Here is an 18559-nt window from a genome sequence, read left to right as displayed (position 1 = left end):
CCTCAAAGAAAGCACAAGTCACTCTGTCGCCCACTGAGATGCCTGTCGGTGGAAAGCAAACTCATGTCTCCTCTCCTCTGTGCTAGCAATCTCTTGTCGAGCCTGCTGTACTTGCCCCTCCAGCCAAGGACTGTCTGGATGTTGCTCCTGCATCCTCTGTAACGAATCAATGCCCCGTTTGAGACGCTGCTCCGCCTCTCTCGCTGTAGCCCGGCGAGCGAGAGACTCCTGAAGAAAAAAATGGCTAATCTGAGCTAGGCCTGAGGCCACTCTGTCAGCAGGAGCATCCTGCCTGTCTATGCCCTCTGTCCAGAGAGCCTCTACCCTCTCTCTGAGTGTTGAGTCCAACAAGACCCTCTCTGGGATGCGAAGCATCGTGCTCCCACTCCTCTGCCTGTCTGCCACTGTGAGGATCACTGGTGCATGGTCCGAGAAGCAGGTCCCTGCCAGGATGCCCACAGACCCTTCCAAGTCACTGAAGTAGTCACTAGTGTAGAAGCGATCTATCCGCGATAGATTCACTCCTCCCACTCTGCGGTCCGATCGAGAGAAGGCAAGACTGTCTGGGGGCCTCACAAAACCAGAGTGCTGCCATGCATCCGAGACCCTCAGAGTCATACAAAACCTCTCCCAAGCTGCCAACTCAACAAAATGCACTAGGCCACCCTGAACCTGCATAGTAATCCACTGAGCCCTGCTTGGCACAATAATCCCTCTGCCAACAATGGCCTGCTACAATGAGTCCGCAATGGTCATACATACCCCACCCTGCATGCCTCCAGGTCCAAAAGCAGCTGACCAAAAAGTGTCAGATCGTCCACGCAAAAGCTGACCACATCGTTGAATGCGGCTCTCACACAGGTGGTGCTCTTGAAGCATAAGGAGATCAATGTCTCCTCTCACAAGGCAACGCTGAAGCTCGTGACGCAGTCGGCCCCGCTGACGCTGAAACTGGGGCCCACCTAGTCCCTGCACGTTCCATGAGACGATCCTCATGGGGAGCGAGAGAGAACAGATGCTGCCGCAGCAGCTAGACGGGATATCTTCGAGGCCGGCTTGGATGGGGAGTAATCCGCATGCGAGCGTCCTCTAGATAGGCGTGACTCTAACGAGTGCCTAGCCCAAGCCCAAGCAGAGCGTGCGGTACGTAAAGCAACCTCCTCTGTCCAGGAATCCTCATGAATGTATACATAGCATGGCAAGCACTGTGTATCATCAAAGAAGTAAACCACAATGTGCCTACATCTTGCTGAGTCTGGAGGTGTCACCGCAAACTTGACCAATGGCCACAAAGTCTGTAACTTCTAGTTCTCCCATGTGGTGAGAGAACTCTAGGACCTGTGTGTGCAACCATCCCAACACTGAGTCGAGAGTCCACTCTGTCTGGGCCCTACCGCAAAGGGGAAAGGAGAAACCAACTGTTGATCCAAGGCCTCTGTCCCCCTAGCTGCAAGGAACAGAGTATGGACCCTGAAGCAGGCTGCCTCATGGTCTGCTGAGGGGTCGCCAAGAAAACGACTGAAGCTGTAGTCGAAGAGGTCCCATCGGCGTCGGATGTCAATGCTCGTCAGACCACGAGGGATAGCTGCAAGGGAAGATGTCTGTACTTGCAGAGGGGGCCGTAAGAAAGGCTAACCCTCTCTCGCTAGGCGCCTCGTGGCAAAGGCGCTGCCAAGAGATCTCCTAGCCGTTGGAGAAGGCTCTGCCCCCTGGGTCGACTGTGGAACTGGAGTAGGAGGGGGGGGAGAAGGAGCTGGGGGGAGTGGTGGAGAAGAGGGGCGGGAGGGGGCGACAGAGGCAGGGGGGGGGGGGGGGGGGGGGGGGGGGGTTGTCGAGGGTGAAGCTGGGGTGGGGACTGGAGCAAGGACCTCCTGCTGGTCAAGAGGACCAAAGCGGTTCCCCGTGGGAACCCACTGCTGCTGAGTAGGCGCCTGAGGGCGACTTTGAGTGCGAAGCTGACGCTGTGGCGCCTGTCGTCGTCTACCATGGGCCTGCTGCCTACCATCCCTCCTCCGCTGGAGCCCCAGACTCGGAGGGTGGCTCTGCATGTGTGCGCTGTGTCTCTGTTTGTGGCTGCTGGCCAGCCCTTAGAGGCTGGGGCTCAGGCTGTGGTGTAGGTCGAGGCCTCCTCCGTGGACAGGCCTTCGCTAGATGGCACATCTGTCGAAAAATGAAGCACTGGTTCGGGAGGCCCGAATACTCCACACTTTGTTTAAACCAACCCCCACTCACCCGAGGCAAAAGAATAATCTTCGGGAGCACGTCTGAGTGTCTCTGACCAAAACTTGAACTGAGGGAATGCTAGCCGCCTTGGCAGCTGCTGAGGCTGAGCCGATCCTGGATAACAGGTACTCCCTCCGCAAACCCGGAAAGCAGACCGAGATGGGGATGTTTGCCTCATCTACTAGAACATCCGAAGCAGGGTCGAAACCATGTCTCCATTGTCGAAAGTGGGCACGTGCTGCTCGGATCGTCAGTGGACTCATGGCGATGACCTTGGACGCTATCTAGGAGGTCTCAAACTCGATCTGATAGTAGCCTCGTCCGAAAATCTGTACGTCCAAGATCTTGCCCACCTCTGCGAGAAGGCGGGCCTGGAGAAGGTCACGCAGCTCTCCTCTGCTAGGTCGGGTGTCGAGAATCTTGCAGATGACAGAAGTCGCCTGCAATCGCTCTACCTCTGCGACTAGGCTCGCTTGCTCTGTCAGCGAAAGAGCAAGTCGAATGGTGGGCTCAGCGGGGTCGGGCGAGGGGGTTTCGGGTGAGTCCCTCTAGAGTGGAGTTGGAGCCTCCGTGTGTGTACTGCTGTGGCGTAAGAAAAGAGCGGCGGGGAGATTCTGCAACTAGGTGTGCTGAGCACTGGCCTAAAAAATCTTAGTGCTGTAGGTGCCGAATTGCAGAAAGAGACCGGGTAGAAGGAAAGAGGGGGGGGGGGGGGGGAGCAGATGTTGCAGCGCGTGGGTAGGGGCAGCGCGAAACAGGGGCAGTGCGCGGGCGAGCAGGGGAGGCGAGAGGGCAGCGGGGGCAGGCGGGCTGCGCGGGGGGGGGGGTTATAGCGATGGCACAACGGGGGATACAGCAGCAGCGAGCGCGTGGAATCCGCCAACCTGGGATTTTGGTTTTGGGCAGTGATCCTCTCTCCAAGAGTTGCTTGCCGCGTGGGTGGACGAGAATAAATGGTCAAATACTTCTTCTCGATGCTCTGCGTCACCCATCCGATGTGACGCATCAGAAGTACCTGTTCTTGGTTGCCTTCTAGATATTCGCGTTCCGTGCTCCTGTCGTTACTTGACGCACAAGAAATGTCTGTACTCGTAGGTCTCAAGAGAGAAAACCCTCTCACTTATAAAATCCAATAATACATTTAGAATTGTTTTTCTTGATTTCTCAAGCGAGAAAACCCTCTTACTTATAAATTAAATAATTCATTTAGAATTATATTTCCTTCAGATAAAGCTAATTTAGCAACATCCCTGTCACTTATAAACAATTGTCCTCAACTGCAGTGGTCCAATTAAACTGTTGGGGGGAAGTCGGGAAAATTTTGAAATCTCACTCAATGGTGAGTTGCGCTTGTCCTTTCTCAAGATAGAACTTAAAATTTTGAAGGTGGGTCAAGGGCCACCATTCTATGTTTGCTGCTTTAGAGAAGAGGGCCAGTTGAAGCTGAATGCGACCAGTCGACAAGCAACAAGAGGCAAAGCAAAAAGATCAACGGTAGAGGGTGGGGGGAGCAGCAACAAAGAGCCGCAAAACTCGGCAAGGGAGCTCCAGAGAGTGCAATATTTGCTAAGCCAAAATCAAAGGGTTGGCATATAAGAAAGATTGGAAGCAATTTTAGTAATGAGATCTTTATTATCAAGTGTCCAATGACAATAAGCACGAAATCTCATGTTTCTACATAAACTGCTAACATCTTTTTCCACAACTGTTATTGTTGAAGAAATACAAGCATAAAAGAATACTGAGGCCACCATACATCTTTGGTGAACACACTAAAGATGGCTTATGCACGGCCTTAACAATGTTATCTCAAACCTTTGGGCACCCTATCTATCAAAGGCCTTAGCAATGTCAAATTGCATGATCAAAACATCTTGCTTAGTGTATATTGAGTATTGAGTGATGCCCTTGTGTATATTTGCAATGTTCTCCAAAATATGACGTCTCGGTACACACGCTCGTGCACTGTCGGTACAAAATTCAAGCCTTTGCTAAGGATAGAGTACCCAAACCCTTGATGATGTGGCACCCTATCCTTCGACTTGCACAAAGCTCATGCTTTTGGTGCCGAATATGAGCGATTTGCATGTTGATGCTATCTCGTTTCATCTGCGAGACGAGCAGAAGCCTGCTATAGCCGGCGCGACTCATGTAAAACTTTTTTCGCTGCTCTGTACGCCATTGCCATGTGCTTTTGATTCCTTTTCACTTAAACCCCTTCTTAATGTAGAACACCTATAGTTTGGTCCTATGCCCATAGTATTGGGCGGCCATTGGGTCATAAAGTGAAAAACCCCAAACCTTTTATGTCCACAAGTCTTGTGAGGTGCCCACGTCCATCTGAGTGCCCAAAACCCATATTCAAAATACTTGAAGCTGTAATATTGTCCAAAAAACCGTGAATCACAACAATCATCAGTGGTTAGGAAAACCTTCATCCCGAACATAAGCACGTCCCAATCCTTAAGTAGAGTTATTGTAGCTTCTTCTTGCAAAATCCAAGCGGAAATTCTCCTCTTCGATCAGTCATTCTGTCACCCACCTGCGTCCACTGAGATGCCTGCTGATGGAAAGCATATTTATGGCGCCGCTCCTTTGTGCTAACAAGCTCCTGGCGAGCCCGTTGTAACTGCTCCTCTAACCAAGGACTGTCTGGATGTTGCTCCTGCATCCTCTGTAGGGAAGCAACTCCCCGTCTGAGACGCTGTTGCTCCTCTCTCGTTGCAGCCAGGCAAGCCAGAGACTCCTGGATAAAGAAACCACTAAGCTGAGCTAGTCTTGAGGCCACTCTGTCAGCAGGAAAATCCTGCATGTCCAAGCTCTCTGTCCAGAGAGCCTCTACTCGCTCTCTGAGTGCAGAGTCCATCAAGACCCTCTCACGGATGCGAAGCTTCAGGTTCCCCCTCCTCTGCCTATCTGCCACTGTGAGGATCACTGGTGCATGGTCTGAGAAGGAAGTCCCTGCCATAATGCCAACTGTCCCACCCAAGTCACAGAAGTGGTCACTCGTGTAGAAGGGATCTATCCGCGATAGATTCACTCCTCCCACTCTACGGTCCAAACGAGAGAAGGCCAGGCCGTTTGGGGGCCTCACAAAGCTAGAGTGTTGCCACACATCTGAAACCCGCAGAGTGAGACAAAACCTCTCCCAAGCTCCCAGCTCAACTCCATGCACAGTAGCATGGCTACCACCAATCCTGTCAGAAGGGTCCTCCAACATGTTGAAGTCACCCCCTATGCACCACTGCTCTGCCTCGGCAGAGACTCAACAATCTGTGACCACGACTCTGCTCGTGCACTCGCCACATTGGGCTCATATATGTTTAGGAAGCCCACAAGGCAACCTTGAAACTGCAAAGTGATTCGCTGAGCCCTGCCTGGCACAATAATCCCTCTGCTCACAATGGGCTGCTGCAAAGAATCCGCAATAGTCATACATACCCCACCCTGGATGCCTCTAGGTCCAAAAGCAGTTGACCAAAAAGTGTCATATCGTCCACGCAAAAGCTGACCACATGGTCGAATGCGGCTCTCACATAGGTGGTGCTCCTGAAGCATAAGGAGATCAATCTCTCCTCCCACAAGGCAGCGCTGAAGCTCCTGACGCAGTCGGCCCCGCTGATGTGAAATTGGGGCCCACCTAGTCCCTGCACGTTCTATGAGACGATCCTCATGGGGAACGAGAGAGAACAGAGGCTGCCGCAACAGCTAAACGTGCTATCTTCGAGGCTGGCTTGGATGGGGAGTAATCCGCATCCGAGCGTCCTTTAGATAGGCTTGACTGCAAAGAGTGCCTGGGCCCAAGCCCAAGTAGACTGAGCCGTGCGTAAAGCAACCTCCTCTGTCCAGGAATCCTCATGAATGTGTACATAGCATGGCGGGCATTGTGTATTAGCAAAGAAGTGAATCACAATGTGTCTACATCGTGTTGCATCTGGAGGGGTCACAACAAACTTGGCCAGTGGCCACAGAGTCTGAAGCATGTTTGTAACTTCTAGATCTCCCATGTGGTGAGAGAACTCTAGGGCCTGTGTGTGGAGCCACTCTGACATTGAGTCGAGTGTCCACTGAGTCTGGTCCCTGCTGCAAAGGGGAAAAGAGAAGCCAACCATTGAGTCCAAGGCCTCTATCCCCATAGCTGCAAGGAACAGAACATGAACCCTGAAGCAGGCTGCCTCAAGGTCTGCTGAGGAGTCGTCGAGAAAACGCGTGAAGTCGTAGGCGAAGAAATCCCATCGGCGCCGAATGTCGAAGCTCGTCAGACCACGAGGGACTGCTACAAAGGGAGACGTCTGTACCTGTAGAGGTCGCAGAAAAGGTTGTCCTCTCTCTCCAAGCGACTCGTGGCAAAGGTGCTGCCAAGAGATCTCCTAGCAGCCGGTGATGACCCTGTCCCCTAGGTCGACCGTGGAACTGAGCGGGGGGGGGGCGAGGAGGGGTGGCGGCGGGAGCAGGAGGTGGGATGGGAGCTGATGAGGAGGGGGGAAACTCGGGGGAAGGGGGGGCTGTCGAGGGGGAAGCTGAGGGTGGGGGCAGGAGCAGGGACCTCGTCCTACTCAACAGGACCGAATCGGTTCCCCCTGGGAACCCACTGCTGCTGGGCAGGGGCTTGAGGACCACCCTGAGTGCCAGGTTGTCGTTGTGGCCCCTGCCGTTGTCGACCACGAACCTGCTGCCATCCCTCCTCCGTTGGAGCCTTAGGCTCGGAGGGTGGCTCTGCCTGTGTGCTCTGTGTCTCTGCCTATGGCTGCTGGCCAGCCCTTGCAGGCTGGGGTTGGGCCTGTGGTGTAGGTCGGGGCCTCCTTCGTGGACAGGTCTTCGCAAGATGGCCCATCTGTCGACAAATAAAGCACTGATTCGGGAGGCCCGAATACTCCCTCCACGCTCTATCTAAACCAACCCCCACTCACCCGAGAAAGTAGGATGACCTTCGGGAGAGTGTGAGTGTCCCTAACCAGAACGCGAACTAAGGGAATGCCGGCCGCCTTAGCAGCTACTGAGGCTGTCATGCGAGGAGTCTCCATGACAGTTCCAATCGCTGAGCCTATCCTGGACAAAAGTGGTAGGTACTCCCTCCGCAATCCAGGAAAGCAGACGGAGATAGGAATGTTTGCCTCCGCTACCAGAACATCTGAAGCAGGGTCAAAACCATGTCTCCACTGTCAAAAGTGGGCTCGAACCGCTCGGATGGTCAAGGGACTCATGGCGATGACCTTGGACCCCATCTCGGAGGTCTCAAACTCGATCTCATAGTAGTCCGAGAATGTGAACGTCCAAGATCTTGCCCACCTCTGTGAGAAGGCGGACCTAGAGAAGATTGCGCAACTCTCTTCTGCTGGGTCGGGTATTGAGAATCTTGTAGATCACGGAGGTCGCCTGGAGGCACTCCATCTCTGCTACGAGGCTCCCTTGCTCTGTCGGTGAAAGAGCAAGTCGGATGGTGGGCGGGCTCAGTTGGGTCGGGCGAGGGGGCTTCTGAGGAGTCCGTCTGGGGCGGAGCATGAGTCTCCATTTGTGTCTGTTGCTCTGTAGAAAAAGGGAGGGCGAGAAGGCTAACGCCTGAGAACTCGACAAGTAGCATCCAAATGTGAAATCCACTGCAAGGCTATTCAAGCGAGGCCTTCGGGGCCCCGGGGGGGGGGGGGGGGGGGGGGGTGGCAAAAATGTGCAAAGGATGTGGCGTGAGGATATGGGGGGCCGGAAGTGTGGGGGGCAGCGGGCAGCGAACGAGAGGGGGGGCAGCGGGTTGGATTGCATGCTGGCTGGATTGCGTGATGGCTGGGTGCAGGCACAGCAACGCGCGCGGGACAGGGATAGCGCGCAGGCAGGGGGTAAGCGGGGGGAGCGCGCAGCAAGGGCTAGCGTGCAGCGCGAGGGCCAAGGGGGGGAGAGGAGAGCGATGGCGAGCGGGGGAGGCAGAAGCAGGCGGGATGGGGGGGGAGGGGGGGGGGGGGAGGGGTGTGCGGAAGCAGCAGCGAGCGACCAGACACGACACAAGAACACGTTGCATCATATAAGCCCACATAGGGTAAGTGTTCCCATCCAATCTATCCTCAGCAGCAAGCATCTTGAAGACATCTGTGATGTTGTCAGCCATGGAGAATGCGTGCACCTAATGTGAAAACTGCTCGAAAAGAGGAGAAACGAAGCGGGAACAACACGTGGTATACAACACAAACCGTAGAAGATTGTGAGGGACTTGTTATGCAGAAAGTAGCACTGACAGAAGTTTTGCAAAAAATGACAAAATAGCCTGTGCAATATTGCATGTAGTGGAAACGGACTGCCAAATGACCCATGCAATATTACACGTGGTATACATCTGGACTGCCAAACGACCCCCGCATCTCTCTATACTGTCTCAATTGATCTTTGACAATGCGTCGCCCATCTCTGTCTAGAACCATCTTGTTTAAGATCTTTGTAAATTGGTTCATGACTTCTCTATCTGTTCTTGCCTTGCACCTCGGAACTCTGGATCCACCATGTACGTTGCCCCGTGTAAAGGAGAGGCATATGAATTCCACCTCGAGCTGCAAAGCGCATGGATCTCCTCATATCGCTCTGCATCCGGCTCAAGTTGTGCAAGCTGCTCGATCATGCGGCCCATTGCCTCATATACCTTGCCAATGCAAGGGTCCATGCCATCCACAACTCGAAGCAAATGAACTACCCGTTTTACCTGTGCATCTGGACTCTTGAGCTCCTACTAGAACTCAAGATCCTCTGCCTTCTCCTTGCACAAAATCCCTGCAACTGTCTTTGCAGAGGGGGAGGTGGTGAACTCATCACTGATGAAGACCTGTCGGACTGCATTTTGACATTCAGACAACCTGCGCACAAGAAGAAAGTTGAATGCGAAGCGGGTGTTTGAATACTTTAGAAGCACTTTGCCGCCGAACCTCTTGAGGTACTCGCTCCGAATCAAGTTGTGATTGTTGATAAAAGTAACAATCTTCACTGCAACAGCAATGAGTGGAGCGATCCATTCTAGCTTGCCGATGTCTTTTAGAAGGTTGTTCAAGCAATGTGCCATGCAAAAGCACTCTCACATGCGGATAGTGGCCCTCTACAATAGCTGTTGCTGCCTTGTTTGATGCCTCCCCATGTGTGACAAAGTCACATGTTGCTCCCCGATCGTTTCTATGGCCGCTGTCCACTCTGCAGAGAGGACATCGGCGGACTTGCCACTCTTGGTGGCATCATGAGAGTGAACAAAGTACATCTCTCCACTCCAGTATGCGATGAGGCAATGGATAGATCTCTTCCTTGTATCGCTCCACCCGTCGGCAATGAGGAAACCGCCATGTTTTGCCCAGAGCCGTTGATTATTGAGTGTTGCTTGCTCCACGATCGCCTTCTCTTGATCGAACTTTGCATGGTTGGATGTTGTCAAAATTGGATTTTTATATCATGTTTAGTTGTTGGTCGGACTTATTTTATGCATGAGAAGCTCATGTCTTACGGGCCATCTGAAGATGGGGCCACATAGCCGGTGCGGTACTCTCCTATCCGCTGCACCATAACTTTTCAATACTCCAACCTATTTCGATCACATATAGCAGAGGTTAGTATGATAATTGATTATTCATAGTTTAAACTTTAAACTTTAGAGATCGTAGTGGCGGAAACGACGATAATGGAAGAAATGCAAGAGAAGATCGATAAAGCATACCTCTCCGCGACATATGCGATATGGTCATGATAGAAGAATCGGGCCACGGTGGCATCCACCTCTTCCTTCTTCTTTGGGTACCAAAAGGTGGCAAGGGTCCTTTGGCGACGAATCGGACCCCGATGAAGATCCACCGGCACCAGCACCGGGTAGAGGAGAAGAAGGGAAAATGAAGGTCTTTGGGTCGATACCTTTGCGTGCGGGCTTGGATTTATGATTGAATTGCCGATCCTTTTCCTCAAGCTCCTTCCTCTTCTCTACGCTTACGTTGGTGCAAAATCTCACCTCATGTCTCGGCACTCGAAGAAACTGTGTCCTCACCTTGTCATGCCCCCCACAAGAACCTCCTGCCATCGACAAGGTGCCCTTTGAGGTCACTTCATCCCACCATGACCATTCCTTCGTCTTTTGAGTGTTGCTCGGATGAACGGAGGGGGTTGTACGAGAAGAAGAGGCCATGGATGATGAGAGAGAGAGAGAGAGAGAGAGAGAGAGAGGGAGGGAGATGAAGAGACTTGAGCAATGAGAGCTTTTTGAATCTTCAATGGCAAATGTGCGTCATGTAGGCTTCAGCCTTGAGAGCTCAAGAGAGAGAGAGGTAGGAAGACGAGAGAGAGAGAGAGAGAGAGAGAGAGAGGGAGAGAGGGTTGAGTGGTGAGCCTCAAGAGGCTAGAGCTTGATAGGGTAGAGGCTAGAAGTTAGAACAATGCAATGATGCATTCACTTGTAAGTTGTGAAGGAAAGGGGTAAGGGGGGTAGCATTATATAGGCCTTTGCTCACGTTCAAAAACACTAGAGTCCAAAAATTCTGGCCGTTTTCTACTGTTGGCCGGAAATATGTAAGTTGATCTGAATCCGGCCGTTCGGCCAGTTTGCTGCCGTTCTAACCGTTCCGCCCGTTCCAGGCCATTCCGGTTTGCCTGTCTGCCAGAACGCTTTTTCGTTCCAGGACGTTCCATGACATCCCCGACTGCCGGAACGCCGTTCCTGTTGGAGCCAGTGTGTGGCTAGGGAGAAGGGAGCCGAAAAGCCATGGCGACCTGCTGTTGGAGAAGCGTCCAGCGGGCAAAGGGGATGAACGAGAGAGAGGGAGAGAGAGTCCACACACTTGAGTTGGAAAAACAATGCTATGTTTCATTAGTTAAAGAACTTTCATATAAAAGGATGAGCTATTTTTCCCATGCAAATTTCTAAATGAAGTGAAGTTCATCTGCATTCCTTAGTAGGAGTTTTCCACAGTCTTTGACACACAAACTAGACCCGGGCTTGAATACCCAACGACACCCCCCCCCCCCCCGAGCCCAAACAACTGACATTGGACTTGAGACAGACTATGGCAGAGTTCAATCACCTGAAACTATGAGTAGAAGTCCCCCCCCTTGACAATAACCTAGGTGTGTGTGCACTTCCCTCAGACAACTATCAGTGTGAGACAACTAGAACTCAAAACCAAACAGAAAAGGGCGGTCTTACCACTGATGTGTGGCAGTGTCTATAACTCGTACAATTATTGACAAATGACTGACATAAAAAGCAACATAAAAACAAACTGAAAACTACAAGACATCACTTTCTACGAGAAGCATCGGTGCTTCACCATCATCACCACCATCAACCATGTTTATTTGTCATTTGTTCTTCTTAAAACACTTATCTGAAGGATGATTGGTCTTTCCACAGTGGATACAAGGAATTTTGTTGAAACAATCCTTGGTTTGATGATTGCTGCGGCCATACATCGGGTCGAGTGCTGGTAGTAGGTCTGCTTGAAGTTACTGTTCTGGTTGAAGTTGCAATTGAAGTGCAACTATGGGCTACATATGCAGTAGGTATGGTAGAACTAACACGTGGTACTCGTTTCTCTTCTTCCTTCAATGAATTAACGAGGAGTTTTCCACAGGCTTTGACACATGAACTACACCCGGGCTTGAATAACCAACAGGTCTAGCGTTCCAGAGCCATGCAGAGGCATTCCCCGGTAACTATGGTATATGGTAACAATTTCCGAATCTTTCTGCTTGTAGACACAAAGTGACAATACAGCGCGTGCGTGTGCAGACAAACGCACACACATACATCATTTCACACCTATGCGCACATTCGCACGCTTCTTGCATACATACTCGCAATGCGTTCCCTTTGTTCATCCACCTGCCGCCTCCTTTCGCAACCCTTTTACCATGAGTCTGTTGTAACTTGTAACCCTCTCCCATGTCCCCCCGCACACGCAGCATCCCCTCACCTCATGATACTTATTCACGAGGCTAGGCGAGGTGCTTGGTGGAGGATGATGGTGGCGGTATGGAAGATCAAAACCTTGGTTTTCCCAAAGGTTTACAATGGGGCCTCTCTATATCTAAACTCATGCGAGGCCTGACGAGGATGCTTGGTTCCATCGTGCGAGTCAGATACCAATTATATATTTCTCGGCGTATAGAATAATATGAACAAACACTGTGGGGAAGATATTAGTTGACAGTATGCATGATAAAGATTATGTCATTTAATGTTGTATAGCCATGGGTTCTGATTATTAAAAAAGTGGATGAATACGGGGGAGAAGCTTTTTCTTGTACTCACAGATTCTTTTGTCCATATGGGTACTTTGTTCCTTACATGTGGGTATCTACTTGTCCATGTAGCTACTGCATGTGCATCTGCTTGGCCAATCTCACAGTCATTTTTCTATTTAAAAGCACAGACTGTCTGCATGGCAAAGTTCTTGGGACAACTGTGGACTGTCCTATTGAGTGATTTTCAAGCCCACCAACTGCTCAATTACTGGTCTCTTATGTCTCAAGCACTGTGTTTTAAGATTCTCAAAGTTTCAGTTTTTCACAATGTCATGTGCTGGCAGGCATCAAGACTGAGTGAAGATTGGAGTATAAAGCTCAAAGCAAGAAAGTTGGCAGCAAGGTCACTCAGGATAGCATTGCAACGAGCAGCCCAGCAGCGTTTCAAAGAGAAGGAAAAAACCAAAAGCATCCCTTCTGCCATGCGAATCTCGTGGGCCATTGACAAGATAGTCTGGAGTATGCTTTTTGATGGGCAGACGTTTGCTGAAGCTGAAATAAGTAACATGGTAAATTTTGATAGTTTCATTCATGACAGACCTGCACACGCCCAGAGTACACACTCACGTATTTTTTTGTAAAATTATTAATGTTTACTTAGTGTTCCTGAGGAAATTGTTGAAGTGTGCAGAAAGCCTGAGAAATCACTCTCAGAGGCAATTCGCCTCTGAAGGAACCATTAAGTAGATGAGCAAGTCCCTTGAAATAGGAGTCTCCATGTTGTATGTTGATGCCACATTAGCAATTCAGACAATACTGTTAGGTATCGTTATGCTCGTTGAAGTCCTGCTCATCTACCACATTAAAGCTCAGTGGTATTCCTTAACATTAAAAATAATGCACCATTAGCATCCTGTGTTCGTTGCAGTAAATTGACACAATGAAACTTCGCTAATAAACACAATTATATGCATTTTGCATTAGCAATCATCATTGCCTATACAGTGGTCTACAAAGCCCATTTTGGATCAGAAAGACTCCACACCTGGCATGGATGGTAGAGAACTATGTGCCAAGCTTGGGTACAAAGAAGAAGAGCCAGGCCCCTTCAACAAGATTTGGAGACCCAGCAAAGACATAACAAGAGAGAGGGCCCTTATCCTCCAATTCTTTAAAGAAGCAAGGACCTCTTTCATTAGCAAGAGGACGATTCTACGAGCTCATGGGTCCCCCCGTCTACCTACCACCACCTCACACCGATACAAGTAGAATATATACAAGCGTGCATGCCTAGGGTGCTCAAAGCACGTGAAGAAGGCATCATACCCCAATGGACAGGTCATCATTGATGGCAAGGTCGTTGCATAGGGACTCGCAGCCTATGGGAGGAGACTCACATTGCCGTTTGGAACTGCCTAGAGCGACTATAGGAGGTGATGAGTAGTCGAGACATTGTCCTACTCACAGAGACACACGAGAGCCCAAAGAGGAGCCTACGGAGGATCCACGGATTCCAATGGGAGTCCACCCATCAGAAGTGTTCATGCAAGAACACTTCCAAGATTTGGAGGAGAGTTGTTTTAGTTTTTTTTTTTTCCAGACATTCTGTCAGATTCTCTAGAGATGTAACTTTGTAGGGTCCTTTTGAAGACGTTAATATAACATTTCATTTCTCTCTCTCTCTCTCTCTCTCTCTCTCTCTCTCTCTCTCTCTCTCTCTCTCTCTCTCTCATCCTTTATCAACAGTTTATGGGATCTCCAGGGACAGATATGCTCGGCTTGCCCTCGAGTCATCTCGACAACTAGCGCTACAAGGAGATACAACATGTTGGTATGGACGGATGACAGCATGGTTTCAGTCACATGGTTGAGCTGCACTACACATGTCATTGCCGGGCGTACTATGAGATACGCGGCCACTTCCATTGTCTGTTCAGAGAGGGCTTCAGACCATTTTCTAGAGTTATGAGATACGAGGATCAGAGATGTCTCGGATTGTTCCTGCTAGAGATACGCGGACTCAGGGAGAGCTTGCTGAGGACATCAGGGGAGAGAGTCTCAGAGACATTCACAGATTTCTTTACCCAAGCTAGGGGAGAGGCAGAGGAGCAGTCACCACAAGAGATCTCAGATCCCACCCACACTAGAGGTACGTTGATTGACCGAGCCATGGAGCTAGGCAAATCCAGGCGCCCACGACTGCGGAGGACTACACAGCATCGACGGAGGCTACCTCAGAAGATCCGGAGCACGCTGGCCAGGCATGCACAACACCCAGTCAGACTACTAACCATGGAGGAGATTGATGAGATTCGCCAACGACCGATGCTAGATCTCTTGTGATTCAGCTATCCCAGCAATCCACCCACTTTTGCCCATCTTTGCTTAGCTCACATCGACCAATCTAGGATCCCATAGTATATATCTTTGTTTTGTACTGTTGTTATTTTGTTACTCTGACTTTGTATCAGATCCACCACCTTGTAACTTTCTGGTCTCATAGGTCACTATGGCCTTTTGAAGACGTTAATATAACATTTCATTTCTCTCTCTCTCTCTCTCTCTCTCTCTCTCTCTCTCTCTCTCATCCTTTATCAACAGTTTATGGGATCTCCAGGGGCAGATATGCTCGGCTTGCCCTCGAGTCATCTCGACAACTAGCGCTACAAGGAGATACAGCATGTTGGTATGGACGGATGACAGCATGGTTTCAGTCACATGGTTGAGCTGCACTACACATGTCATTGTCGAGCGTACTATGAGATACTTGGCCACTTCCACTGTCTGTTCAGAGAGGGCTTCAGACCATTTTCTAGAGTTATGAGATACGGGGATCAGAGATGTCTCGGATTGTTCTTGCTAGAGATACACAGACTCAGGGAGAGCTTGCTGAGGACATCAGGCGAGAGTCTCAGACACGAATCACAGATTTCTTTACCCAAACCAAGGGAGAGGCAGAGGAGCAGTCACCACAAGAGATCTCAGAGCCCACCCACACTAGAGGCACGTTGATTGACCGAGCTATGGAGCTAGGCAGATCTAGACGCCCTTGACCTCGAGGGGTCTCCCACCATCGACGATGGCTACAACAGAAGATACAGATCACTCTAGCTCGACATGCAAGACGCCCAACGAGAGTACTGACCATGGAGGATGTGGATGAGATTCGACAAAGACCGATGAGAGATTTCATTCGAACCCACCAACCCCCTATCCCCCCCTCGAATCCATTTCCTTAATGTCTCTAGTGTTAGTTCTTTGTACTTTCCGTACTGAGACATGATATCTGATTCACCAATTGTGTCTCATAGGTCACTTTGGCCTTTGAAGACGTTAATATTTCATTTCATTTCATTTCTCACGTTTGTAAGGACTTGATCCAGCTAGATACCAAGAGGACATGGATAGAGCCGCCACAGGAGTTGGGCACGAAGATGGCTTTTCTATAAAGAGCATCCTCTCCACCTCATAGGAGATGGGTTTGTGATTCGACAACCCAGCTACATGGACACACATATGTCTCATGGTTTGCGGTGTGCCATTGGCCAGATACACACATCCTCAGATCGGCTGGGGATTGAAACTGATAGATTCAGAGGGATACCAGCAGACAACAGGATATGCCGCTTATGCTAGCTAGAGCCATAGATAGAGCTACATTACATATGCCATTGCACAGTGTACTATGAGATACGGGGCCGTTTCCACTGCTTATTCAGAGAGGGTTTCGGTCCTTTCTCTAGGGTCATGAGTTATGACGATCAGAGATGTCTTGGGCTATATCTACTTGAGTTACACAAATATAGAGACACTTTACTGGATAGAGCTAGAGAGAGATAGTCCCGGAGATAGATTACAGATTTCTTTTCAGTAGATATGGGACAGCCAGAGAAGCAGCCATCATTCGACCACTACCGGCACTCTCATCGAAAGAGCACTGGAACTACGGAGATCTAGATGGCCATGATTGAGGAGAGGGGCTACATAGCATCAACGGAGACTACAACAGAGGATTCGAGCCATACTCTCTCGACATCCAGAGTGCAGATGAGGATGGATTCTAGCAGTAGTATCTTTGTTCTAGTTCTTTTGTACCCATACATGGTAGCAGATTCACTATTTTGTAACAGATTGGTCTCATAGGCCGTTTGGCCTTTTGAAGACGTTAATATAACATTTCATTTCATCTCTCTCTCTCTCTCTCTCTCTCTCAAATAAGTCATGTATGTAATAATGTATCACAAATTGTTGTCAAGCCATTGAAGAACGGAGCCAACCTGTAGATGCCGATTGAACAATTTAAACCCTAGAAGTAGTAGCACAAGTTTTACCAACTTGGAAAGTCTTGCCGAGTGTCCTATTTGTAAAGACGAGTTCCCACCAACTTACGGGACCCAGTTCGATGGGGCCCAGGGGACCTAAAGCCATTAAACTAAGGCGGGACCAACACACATACACACACACAGCGTAGAAGATGATGATGTGGCAACCTATACGGAAGACTTGCAAATTAAGCTGGACTATTGACGTGGCAACCTATATGGAATTCCTGGATTTTGCGCTGACAGGAAGACGTGGCAGTTGTACGAATTTTTGCAAAACGTGTCGACAGCTTTTGGGCGCTAGTGCTTTTGAGACCAGATGCTTTTGAGTTTGAAGCTTTTCATGCAATTGCTTTTCATAGGTCAAGGGCCTTCAAATATCTACAGAGGGTTGTCTCTGGCACTCTTCTAGATGAAGGTGCAGAGCGCAAGCATCGGCATTATACTGAGGTCAAGAAATATAAAGAAATGCCAAAAGAGGTGCCAAGGTTTGGGGCCACTGCTTTCTTAGGGTGGAACTCCGCCACTCCCCGTCTCGTGTGTCGTGCATCTTTTTCAGTTCACTTGTTATTTAGACCAATGTGAAGAATGCTTTTTCAATTTTAAACTAGCAGTTTTTTGGATTTTGTTTGATAACTTGTTTTGGTGATCATGTTTGGAATTTGTTTGAAATGGATGGTATCTGTTTTAAGCCTGTCTTGGTGTCAATTTGAATTGTCTGACTTTGGTTTTAATACTGGTTTCAATGCTTGGTGATTTACTCTCGGGTGGAGTACTGAGAAATACTCTTTTGGTATTGTTTGAACCTCAGAACGATGTAGATGGGATGTCTGGGCAGGGTTTCGTTGTATGCTGGAAAACTTCCGAACGACGGAGACTAGATGTCTGGAAGCCGTTTCGTTGTATGCTGGAAAACCTCCGAACGATCAGACTAGATGTCTGGGGAGCGTTTGGTTGTATGCTTGAACCTTCAAGCGATGCAGGCTGCGATCTTGGGAGCATTTGGTTGTATCAGTCCTCTGAGCTCATGGCCCGGACCTTTTTAGGTTATTTGCGGGGGAGTGACAAGGTAGTTGTTGAGTAGCTTCATATCGCAGACCGTATTTCTCAGGGAAGTGCTCAATGGTGCTGTTCGTTGTGTCTTGTAACATGCATATGTGAGCATTTATGTTGCATTGTGATGTGCCAACCACTAATTATTCCTAATTGAATGAGATTGCTTGGCGTATGTAATTTTAGTGTATCAAGACACCTATTGGAGATCAGCCTGGTCTGGGTGTGATGACTAATTTACTACTACAAAATATCAAGAGCTCCAATCTGGAATGAGATTCCTTATTGGATGAGATTTCTCTACAAAGCCAACGACCCAGGATATCAAGAGCTCCAATATGGAATGGGGAAACTGATTATCCCTCGGAATGACCCTCCGAAATTTTTGAGATAACTTGAATTGTTTTGCAGACAAATTCTAAACAGAATCACCAAACAAGTTCTCAAAAAAAAAAAGAAACTTGGAAAGCAATCTCTACATCAGCCGAGCTCGAAAAGATGACTGGTTTTCCATCTCGAAACTTGTACCAAAATTTGGGTTAGGTTTCTTGCATAAGTTTGTAGTCGACTGCAACATGGTCCATAAGCTCTTGAATAGTCGAAACAAGCCTCGAGAGACAGTGTTCCTGTAGCGATGATGGTAGCCCCAAGATATACCAATCACAATGATTCTCCAAGGTTTTCAGTTTGAGAAGAGACACCTGCTGAGAGATGTGGAGAAATATCAAGTTTTAATTTGCTAGGGTTTCCATGGCAAGCATTTCAGGATACCC

General features: G+C 49.4%; 1 protein-coding gene across 5 annotated transcripts in view; it reads left to right on the top strand.

The window, feature by feature from the left end:
* LOC147446658 (protein SABRE-like) overlaps positions 1-18559 on the top strand; it is a 268711-nt gene that overhangs the window by 180176 nt on the left and 69976 nt on the right. For all 5 annotated transcript variants that reach the window (XM_086525848.1, XM_086525849.1, XM_086525851.1 and 2 more), the window contains one exon: positions 12756-12980. In XM_086525848.1, the coding sequence (XP_086381974.1) occupies positions 12756-12980 (225 nt within the window). The remainder of the gene's footprint in view (positions 1-12755; positions 12981-18559) is intronic.

Source organism: Adiantum capillus-veneris, chromosome 12 (genome assembly GCF_014529385.1).
Source record: "Adiantum capillus-veneris isolate H3 chromosome 12, ASM1452938v2, whole genome shotgun sequence".
In the NCBI taxonomy this organism is placed as follows: Eukaryota; Viridiplantae; Streptophyta; class Polypodiopsida; order Polypodiales; family Pteridaceae; genus Adiantum; species Adiantum capillus-veneris.
The sequence above is the reverse complement of the archived record's forward strand: the minus strand, read 5'-3'. Positions and strand labels throughout refer to the sequence as shown.